This window comes from Sodiomyces alcalophilus, assembly GCF_042370955.1.
Source record: "Sodiomyces alcalophilus JCM 7366 unplaced genomic scaffold ACRALscaffold_1, whole genome shotgun sequence".
Classification (NCBI taxonomy): domain Eukaryota; kingdom Fungi; phylum Ascomycota; class Sordariomycetes; order Glomerellales; family Plectosphaerellaceae; genus Sodiomyces; species Sodiomyces alcalophilus.
In genome coordinates, this window is record NW_027263532.1 from 6,288,035 (window position 1) to 6,299,492 (window position 11,458).

At 40.4% G+C, this 11,458-nt stretch overlaps 1 protein-coding gene across 1 annotated transcript; it reads right to left on the reverse strand.

Annotated features, from left to right (window-relative positions):
* Positions 1-1,715: 1,715 nt before the first annotated feature.
* On the reverse strand, positions 1,716-10,324 carry ACRALDRAFT_204759 (uncharacterized protein; the record flags this gene model as incomplete). Its single annotated transcript, XM_071021535.1, has 6 exons — positions 1,716-1,855; positions 1,943-2,016; positions 2,056-2,079; positions 2,119-2,151; positions 2,218-2,235; positions 10,311-10,324. The coding sequence occupies 6 exons, from the start codon at positions 10,322-10,324 to the stop codon at positions 1,716-1,718; spliced, it is 303 nt and encodes a 100-aa protein (XP_070880207.1).
* Positions 10,325-11,458: the final 1,134 nt, after the last annotated feature.

The following is an 11,458-nucleotide window of genomic DNA, read 5'->3' on the forward strand; positions in this document are numbered from 1 at the left end:
CTATATTCCGGATATATCCGCGACTAGAGGTAATCTCTCTCCTGCCGCGCTATATCGAGTAGGCCTAGGTTATATTTTAGCCTCTTTATAACCCGTCCAAGAAGACTACGGTATACTCCGGGTCTAGCTTATTAACCCACCTATTAAAGGTCTCCGTGGCTTTTTCCTTAGTCCTATTATTAAACGGTACCTTATCCTAGTAGCTCTATCTTATAAAATAGGGTCTTATTAGCTAATACTACGGCGGCCTTATATATACTAGTTCCTTTATTTATAGTACCCTTAAGCGCTATATTAGGGCCTTAGTCTATCTTATATCCCCTTAAGTAATCGGGGAGACCGTTTATACCACGGGGTAGTCCTTCTTAAGTCCGGCGATTCGGGTTATATACCTCTACTATAGGTACTCCGCGTAGTCTTCTGTTATAGGGATTCCTGATTCCCGGTAAAGAGCTAGTACCGGGACCGTCTTCTAGGCGGGGAGCACGGTTCTAATTATAGTTATCTATACTCGGGTTATCGTCTTAGTCTTAGGTAAGTATCCGGAGGGTAACCGGCACCACTTCTTATAGATAACGTTATAGCGGCCCTAGGCCGGGGCCCGGGGTCCCTCCTATTAGATCTCCGCCGCGTAGTAGGTAATAATCAGGATATATACTAGGGCAGCTCGGCGTAGTAGAGCTAGGTTTAGTTTATAGGTAGCTCTAGCGAGGCCCCGTATATAGTTAGCGACCTTAAGACCCTTCTTCGCCCACGTCTTTATATAGTCCTAGAAGTTAAGGCGCCTATCTATATATATACCGAGCTACCTAATCGGGGCTAATAGCTTCTATCCCTATAGGTTAACGGTATAGGCGACTATAACCTTATAGTCGAATAGGGGCAGTTCTATTATAAGGAACTAAGGGATCCTTTAGCGTAAAAAGAGCTAGGCCTCGGCTTTATTATAGTCTAGCTTAACTCCGTTATCTTTATACTATTAGAGTTACTATTATAGTATCTCCTTAATTATCTTTACCGCGGTCTTAGTATTAGTATACGCTACGACGATATATATATCGTTAGTATAGCCGAATCGGTTCTTATTATTAAGTAGACGGTGTATTTCTATAATACTAAGTACGTAACCGATTACTAAGGCCGGGGAGCCTTACGGGAGGCCCACTAGGTCTAGCGGGGTATACCCTTTAGGGTAGGAGGTGCCGAAAATTACTCTAACGCTTTATACTAAGGCGAAGCTCTCCTACTATTATATTATCGGTTTATCCTAGCCTTATTTACGTAGTCTATAGACGAACTATCTATACAGAACGGAGTTAAAGGCCCCTTTTATATCGTTAATCACCGCGATAACCTGCTTACCCTACGCGAGCTATAACTTAACCTTATATATTAGGATCGCTACTAGGTTAATTATAGATTATCCTAATAATACTCCGATATATTATAGGTTTAGGATTCCGGCGCTTATCGCCCTATAAGGTGTCCTTTTTACTATAATACGTTCTAGGCCTTTACCTAGTACGCTAAGTAACTAGATTAGCCTATAGCCGGCGCCAGAGTTAGCGTCCTTCCCTGGTTTATTAATTATTACTATATCCCCTCTATAGAAGGGTCGGGGGTAGTATCCGGTTAGCCTATACGCTTTAAAGAGTTCTGTAACCTCCTCTTTGATTTCGGGCTAGATTAGCTAGAGTAGGGGGACGCTAGTATTATTAGGGTGAGGATAATCCGACTGGGGCAATCGGATATTCCGACTGGGGTCCTATGTTGACAGCCGGTGACACCCGCCCGCTCGCACCGCCTGTACCTAGATACTTCCACATACAATTCAATTGATCGTCGCGACGATACGCTCGATTGATCGTAGTGACGATACCGACGATACACTTAATTGATCGTAGCGACGATACGCTCGATTGATCGTAGCGACGATACCGACGATACGCTCGATTGATCGTAGCGACGATACCGACGATACGCTCGATTGATCGTAGCGACGATACCGACGATACGCTTGATTGATCGTAGCGACGATACCGACGATACACTCACTCAATTGATCGTAGCGACGATACGCTTGATTGATCGTAGCGACGATACCGACGATACACTCACTCAATTGATCGTAGCGACGATACCGACGATACACTCACTCAATTGATCGTAACGACGATACGCTTAATTGATTGTACGTGTCTGTAAGTATCTGGGTACCAAAGGAAGTATTGGCGGCTGGCGTCAGGCGTTGTCACTACCGCCCCAGTCGGAATATCCGATTGCCCCAGTCGGATTATCCTCACCCTATTATTATTACCTAAGGCTATAGTATTAACTTCTATTATATATCGTCTTACCTTATCCCTAAGGATAGGTCTATCCTCCGGAATAACCCTGTCTAATCCCTCTAGCGGGTGGTTCTATAGGTCTTCTAGGTCCGGGATATCTAGCCGCCTAGCTAGTTTCGTCTTATAGAGGAGTTCCCCCTTCTTAGCGTCCTCGAAGTAGCCTAGACCGTTATAACAGATTAGGGGGGCGGCTATACCGTCCCCTATTTTATACTAGCCGATAATCTTAAATAGTTCGTTAGCGTCCTTAACACCCCTAATCCTCTTATTCTAGTATTCTTTACTAACCCGTTTTATAATCTTCCGGAAGGTATCCTATACTTTAGTATTAATAGGGTTATAACGTCTACGGATAATCGCTGCCTTATAGGCTACTCTATATTCGTTATTCTACCACGACTTCCTATTATTAGCTAGCCCGCGGTATTTCTTACTAAGCCGTTATAGTAGGCTTATAATAATATCGACTAGGTATTTAGCCTACCTATTAATCGAATCTAGGGTCTTTACCTAAAGGCGGTCGATAAGCTATAGGCTATCTATAACTTCCCTTCGGATCGCGGCACGCTTTTCTACTTCCTCGGGTAGTTTAAAGCGGTCCGGTCTAATAATAGCATTCTCCGGGGTAATATACGCGGTACTAATTTATCCTGATAGCGGGTAGTAGCAGGCCGGGGGGCCGGCCTTTGCCTTTACTCTAATATCCGTGAGTAGTGCCCTAAGAAGACCAGGTCTATAATAATATATACTCCCCCCCGGCTATAGGTCGCCTCTCCGGGGGTGTTATATAGGCTTAGCCCGTGCTATTCTAGCTACTTAGTAATCTTATTACCTTTACCGGTAGCCTAAGAAACTCCCGGTTCCTAGTTATGGTATTATACGTTAAAGTCTCCCCTAATCGTCACGTTAATAGGGGGCGTCTATCCGGAGACCTTAAAGTCTTCCTATATATCGGCACTACCTATTATACCGCGGTAGATATTTAAGAAGTTTATACCGTTTACCTTAACTAGGAGTAGGTCCCTGGATCTAGGTAAGGGCGACTCTAGTTATTATAAGTATAGGCTCGCCTTAATATATATAATAACCCTAGGTTCCTCCCTAGAGTTAGGGTATATACGTATTAGTAAGTATTTCTTATAGCTAGGAAGGTTAGGCAGCGTCCTATTCCTAGCGTCTCCTTTTAGGGGTTCCTAGTATATTAGTATATTAAGGCGGGCCTCTTATACTATCGCTAATACTACCCTAAGTAGCGCTTAGTTCTTATCTATATTCTACTAAATATATATTAAAGCCGACTAGGTTATTCCGGCCCCCTAGTAGCCGTGCTAGCGTTTAGGCTAACGATTTATCCTTTAGGGTTTTAGTCGTTACGGCCTTAGTGGTAGAGGTTTTGGCCTTTTTAGCCGGGAGGGGTCCCTTCTATAGCCACGCCTATATTAGTATAGGCTTCTTATTCTATACTAGCGTTAGGGTCTTATCGTCTCTCTCTATAAACTTTCTTTTAGGAGTCTATAAAGGGTGCTAGACCGGGTCCTTTTCGGGGGTCTCGGGGTTATCGATATCTATTTTAACGTTATTCTAGGTTTCCTTATTATCGCTAGCGTTAGCGTCGTTATCCCCTTCGCTATCACTAATATTAGCTTTACTAGCGTCGGAGACGGCTTCTCCCTAGGCAGTATCGCTATCTTTAAGGGTATCGGCCTTATCTATAAAGGTCTAGGTCGGTGCTCTAAGCTTTGCTTAGAGGGCGTTACCCTTTACGCGGATCTTACTAAGTTCCGCCTTAGAGGGGGAGGTAACTTCCCTGTTTACTCTCCTTAGTCGGGCCGGGTAGTTTAGATTATTTACCGGGTAGGGTCTAAAGCAGTTAATATATCGGACCTTATAGGTATAGTCTTTGGCGGTAACGCTATACCCCCTATATCGGGTGTTCCTGTTATAGGGGTATCGCGGGTAAAAACCCTAGCACTTATCGTATTATATAATAAGGCGCTTATTTTCCCGGGGCTTTGTGGTTATAAATATCTCGAATAGTCGGAACCGATACTTTAGTTATAACTAAAATAAAATAAACTAGCTTATAAGCCCGCTATAGTTTAGTCGGTTCCGTCTCTAGACCCGTACCGGCTTTAGCCTTATTATTTATAGGGCTTTATCTTTTATTATATCCTCTATAACCTTAAGGTTATTAATCTAGTTAACTACCTTATAGATTATATAGGTATACTAGACTTCCGCTCCTTATATGCCTAGGGCGTTAATCGCGGCGATAATATCGTCCCCTGCCTCTAGAATCTTTTATTTAACTTAGGTATTCCTTAGATATAGGGCGACCCCGGTTCGGGTATAGTCGATTCGGATAATATCCTAGTCGTTTACTTTCCGGGTCTTAGTAATAGTACGCCTAATAACTATAAGTGCTTTACGGCGTTCTAGCTCCGGGATAATCTAGGATAGAAATTAGAGGAAGATCCTATAGTTTACCTTCTACTTCCCTCCCTATAGCTGCTTCTCCAGGGGCTTTATAATACCCTTCGGGGTTATATTCTTCTTACCCTTTTTAATAATAATAGTCTATATCTAGGGGTTATTTTACTAGTCTAGATCCTTCGAGGTTTTAGGGGGTATACTAGCGGATAGCCAGCTAGGGTTAGTCTGGCTAGCCAGCTTAGTGCTAGCCGGCGGTTTAGCGGGGGGGGCCAGGGCACCCTCCTTTATCCTACTAGCGGCCTAGGTTCCTATAAGCAGGGTCGGGCCTCTAGTCTTAATTCAGTTAATAAATATATTACCGAGCCGGGTAATAAGCGTTACATCGGCGTCTATAAACGCCTTCGCTTTATCGATTCCTCCCTTAACCGCCTAAATAAGGATATTAATAGTATATCCTTAACGCTATAGCACCTATAGGGCTTTATTTATCGTCTATTAGCACTTTTTTCGGGCTTTATCCGCGAAAGTCTTATTTTATACTATTATACCTAGTAGGGTAGGCTCGGTAGTTAGTTATATACCGCTATTAGCTAGCGGTTAAGGCGCTTAGGCCTTCTTTTATCTAGCTATTATAGGTCCGTAAAAAGATTTTTCGGTCTCCTTTTCGAAGGGAGGTAACATCGTAGCGTCCTTCTAAGGCGTCTATAGCGTGGTGTAGGTGCCGTAAAGTGGTGCGCGTAACACCACTAAGAAGCGTGTGTTAAGGGCTCTTAGCAGATACCCTATTCCCCCGTTTTAGGCGACTTTACCTAAATCTAAAGTCTAGGGTGATGCCTAGGAGTAGGGTAGCTATTAACGATTTAGCTAGGAAATCACCTCCCGCACTAATAAAAGTGGGGGTGGTGGTCGGTAGATATAGGAAGAATGATTCTGATTCTGCTAGTAGTTATATGCTTATCTTAAACATTAAGCCATGACCTCCCCTTAGTCCTTTAGTAAACTCTATAAATAGGCACGAAGTTCTTTACGTCCCGGGATATATACTCCTAATAGAACGAGTTAGAAATCCTGTTAATCGTTCTGCCGGAACTATAATATTTAGCGGTGGGTATATCGTGGAAGGCCTATAGGATCTTCTTCCTTAACCGCTATATATTTAGGATAAAAATGTAACCTCTAAAAAGGATTAGGCTCTCTTTATCCTTCGACCACGGGTTAGATAACCGGCCCTTCCTATATAAAGAACTATAAAAGGGATTATCCCTTTAGGTATCGGTTACCTTTTCCTTTAAACTTAGTAATAAGTCCTCGGAAACCCTAGGTGCTCTGTCCGTCTTCTCCAGCACTCTTAAAACGAACTTACGGGTAAACCTCTTAATAGGTTTTTAATACTCCGCGTCTTAGTCCGCCTAACTAGAAGTATACTACGGCTTCTATAATAGGCTATTAGCCGGATTCTAAGCTCCCGGCTAGTACTTAATTTTAGACTCGAATACCGATAGCTTCTTTAGTTATTATGGGTGCTACGGCTTAATCCTCGGTTTATTTATTAGGTACCGATAATTAAGGTAGTCTATTAGGACTTTTATAGGGGTTTAGCTATAGGCTAGGTAGTATCTTTAGTAACAGAATACCTCGATAATAGCTATTAGCTCCGTGTCTAAAGTCAAATAATTTAACTCTATACCCTTAAGCTTCCTCGAAAACAATACGATAGGGTATTATACCCGATCTATGTACTAATTAATTACTACTCCTAAAATAAACCCCGAAGCGTCCGGCTTTCGTCGAATAGGTAATTTAGGATTAAAATACCGTAGAACCGGAGCCTCTTAAAACTTTTAGCGTAACTTATTAAAAGCCTCCTTCTCCCTTATAAATAACACGAACACCCCCTTTACTCTCTACTTCTTCGTTAAGTCTAAGATTAGCGCTATAATCTTCGAATAATTCTTAATAAAACGCCGATAAAAAAACCAGTAAAGCCTAGGAAGACTTAGATAGTCTTTACTGAGTTCGGCTCTTATTAATCGCGGATAGCCTCGATGCTAGACTAATCTATAAAGACCCACTTCAATAATAAAACCTAGGAATTCCACCTCTTAAGTTTCGAATATATACTTCTCGGGATTCCTGTATAATAACCACTCCCTTAATCTCCCTAAAACCTCCTTAATATATACTTAATAAACATCAAGGTCCTTATTATACATTAAGATATCGTCTAAATAAACTATGTAAATCGTATCGACTAACCTACTTAAAGCCTAGTTAATATACTATTAAAAGCTAGCTAGGGTATTAGTAAGTCTAAAGGGTCTAACTATATACTCGAAATAACTATAAAGGGTCCTAAAGGCTATTTTCTACTCGTTACTAGACCGTATATAAAGTCGATAATAGGCGCCCTTAATATCTAGCTTAGTAAAATCCTTTAACGATAAAAGCTGGTTTATAATCTTATATATTAACGGGAGCGGCGTATAGTCTTTACGAGTAACATTATTTAACACCCGGTAATCTATATATAGTCGTAACATCCTACTCTTCTTCGGTATAAAAAGGATAGGAGCACCTATAGGGCTAATAGAATAATAAATCTAACCTTTAGCGAGGGCGCCCTAGAGGTACTCCCGTAACACCGCTAACTCCTCCTCTGTTAATAGATAAATCGGCTTAAATAGGGGCGTTTTCCCTTCCTATAACTTAATCCCGTGGTCCTACTAATAATATCCGGGTAGCTTACCGGCCTCCTCTATATTAAATATATCTAAGAACTCGTGATATTACTCCGGCACGGCTATTAATAACTTTTGTTAACCCTTAGGTGAAGGGTCCTCCGGGGGTTCGAGTAGTAGTCTAGGAAAGGGAGTAGGCGTGGTTATATCCTTTAAGATATAAGCTTATATATACCCGACCCGTGCTACCTAGGCCCTAATACACCTAATAATCACCTTCGCCCTATTCGTAGCCCTTTTTAACTCCTTCTATAAACCTATAAACTTTAACTACTCCTTTTAAATCCGAAATATCTAACTCTTCTCTGCGTAGTTAACTATTAGATTATATTCAGTTAATTAGAGGATCCTAAGCATAACCTCCCACCTATCTTTACCTAAATCTATAATATATAACTTTATATACTATATCCATATATAATTCTAATTATCTTTAATCCGAACTATAAATAAAATCGATCCGAGTATCTAGGTTATATATTCCTTATTTAACTACCTAACTTCCTTAGGGGGTCCGGTAATTACTTTACTAGGGGGTACTACGCGTTTATCGATAATATTAAAATCAATAACGCTATCTAGAATTATAACTTAATAGTCTTACTTACAGTTTAGTTATATATTAAGCTTTATCCTTACTAAATTAAGGGGATGAGATAACTCTAATAGTGCGTTATCCTAGGCCTAACCCTATAGGGCTTGGGGTAAGGCCTATACCTAACCTAAAGTGGGTCGACTAAGGGCTATAGCCTCTTAATTAGGGATAATAGCCGAGGTAAAACTTTAGCCGGCCCGCCTATTCCGTAAGTAAGGGTAAAAAGGTTGAATATAGCCCTCCTCTTTATATTCGTAATATTTCCGAGGACCTAAGGGTTCTAAGGTTATACTAAGGTTATCCCGCTATTAGGTAGGGGTAATAGCCGTGGCTATAATAGTAGGAGATATAGGCGTGTTTTCGTAGGAACTGCTAGCTTAGGATAATAAGGGTATACTACCGGTTCCGTACTTCCTTTTATAACCCTAATTATAGTATATATACGAGTAATACCCGCGATCCTATTCGGACGATTTGACCTTACGTATTACTATAGCCTTAGCTTAGCGAGCCATAACGTTTAATGCCTAGAAGGTCTTAGGTTAACTTTTAGTAATAATTTAATCGCGTAAAGGTTTACCTAGCTTAGTTATAATAAACTATATACGCTATTTATTAGGAAAAGGGATAGATACCTTATTAAATAAGGAATCTAACTTGTTAAGAAATTAATTATAGGTTTAGCCGGGTTATTAAAAGGTCTGTTCCGAAAAGATCTATTCCGTAACCGATAGCTTATAAGTCTTATTATTAACTAATTACTCGGTTAAAAAGGCCTTTAGCTTAGCTTATCTTATTTTTATTAAACAATTGTAGGTCCTCCTTTAATAAGCACGCTAATAGGACTTCGTGTTCGTCTTAAGATAACTAGCAGTAAAATAGACTTTTTTCGCCTTTATCGTAAAGCTAGCTGAATTAAGGTAAAAGCGTTCCTTAATCTCTTCTATAAAGGTTGTAAACTAGTCGTACGATTTACTATCCTATTTCGCGGTTAGGAGGTTTACTTTAAATAAATCGCCGTGACCACCTCGGGCATAAGAATAGTTCACTAAGGGTTTATAAGAGGATAGGGTAGCGCCCGGGTCTTCGCTATAACGAATAGCTTCTAGATATCTTAATTTACGTTCGCGCTCCCCACGTTCCTTATAATAGTTTAAGAGGAAGTCCAGCTCTTCGGGAAGCAGCTAATATCAGGGGTTTTCGTGTAAAGAGTAAAGACACGTTATAAGACAATTAAAAAGGCAATATTAACTAATAGGTTGGATTAAGAGTTAAATTATTCGCTAAACCTCTGTAACGAAAGGAAAGTCCGTAGACTTTAGTTAAGGAAAAGATATCATAGAAAAGGCTCGATAGCTTAGTATCGCAGAGTGATCGCAGTATATGTTGCAAACAGCGTACAACTCAATTGCGTACAATAAGCGATCGATCTGTTGATTCAATTGACTCTGTGAAAATCTCTGATCGTAGTGCTAAAATCCTGCCCTTATTCCTACGGCAGGTCTAATCCACTTTCGGGCCCGGAATAACCTATTCCGAGCCTATATTCGGCTAGCCTATACGATACACCCCCCTAACTAAATAACTGTTTAGCAGTTATTTAGTTAAGCTTATTTATAGGCTTCTTTTATCGGTATATCCCCTTCTATAACGTCCACGTAGCTTCGATCGAACTTCTCTTCTAGTTCTTCTAAATACTCCGGTAAGATCTCCTCTAGCTTATTTATATAGAGACGTCCCTATATATCCATCACTCCTACCTATTCCCTAAAGCTTATAAACATTTCCCTAGTTAGGACCTTCGTTAATCCATTAGCGATTATATCAGCGCTTATAACGTAGCTAACGTTAATCCTTCTATACTACTACGCCTCTCGTAACTAATAGTTATATATATCCATATACCGTAATCGTGTATTTAATTAAGCGATCTCCGCCGTTAATAGACGTATCGTTTAGCTATTATCGTATCGTATCTTTAATCGTGGATCGTTAAATATCACGCCTATCGCCTCTAATAACCTCTTCGTGAATATTCCCTCCTTCGCACCTTATATAAGCGACAGTAGTTCCGCCTCTATTATTAACGTTATAACCGTTACTTACTTATTGGCTCCCTAAGCTACTATGCCTCCGAATAGGCGTATTATAAATACCCAACTGCTTTTTCGATTAATTGAATTATCCGTAAAGGACGCGTCGGTGAACATCTTAATAGAGTCGCCTCCACTTAGTTCTAAGGCATAGGTTTATATAGCCAGCAGATATCGGATTAAATAGTCGGCTACTTTTTGATACTAACGGCTCGGGTTTATATTAAATCTATAGACTCGAGATACTATAAAGGCGATATCTAGGCGTGTACTTACTATAGCGTATAGAACGGAACCGATCTTATATTAGTAGCTTTTAATAGTGGTAGACTTCCCTGTGTACGGTAGTAGCTCTGCCGGCTTTATAGGGCTTATAGGCTTATAGTTAGATACTATTAATAATAGATATCCTACTTTTAGAATATAATCGCGTCATAATAACTATATCTTCCTCGAGGGACGGTCCCGAATAACCTTAATCCTAAGAAACCATTATAGTGGCTGCCCGCCCTATAGGGCATAGTGCTCTCGTAGGCTCGTAATAGCCTGTTCTATCTCTTCCTTAAAGTCTTCCTTATAACCGATCACGATATTATCTATATAAAATAATAGGATTAGCCCACGGCGTATAAAGTAACAGGGCTCTTACGGTACTATCTTAAACCCGTCCCTTTTTAGCACTTCTATAATATATTTTTACTATAGTAGTAGAGACTCCCGTAGCCCTTATAACGCCTTTTTAGTCATAATAATTAGCCCGGCACCGTGGTCCTAGGCAGGAACCGTATATATATATATCGTGTAGTAGAGGGGCGTGTATAAACGCGTTAATAATATCGTATTATACTAAGGATAGATCGAAGCGGGCGGCGATCGCTATTAACGATTTAAAGGAGCGACCGGCGAGTATAGCTATATATATATCTTCTAATAAGTCTTAATGCTATTAATCTCCGCGGACTACTAATCTAGCCTTATACTTCTATAGAAAGCCGTGCTTATTAAACTTATAGGTTATTACCTATATACAGCTAAGCACCTAATACCCCTTCGCCCTATCCTTTGGCACCGTGATCTACGAGCCTATCTCTATATAACTTTTTAGGTAATCCCGTTAGGCTTATCGGAATAGGATCTTATATAGGTGGTTTTCAAGGTCTTATTAATTTCTCGGAGGGGCCGGTAGTTACTTATAGTGTATTTTACGGGGTCTCTTAAGTGCCTTTTTAATTTTTAACTTCGTTAGCGGCT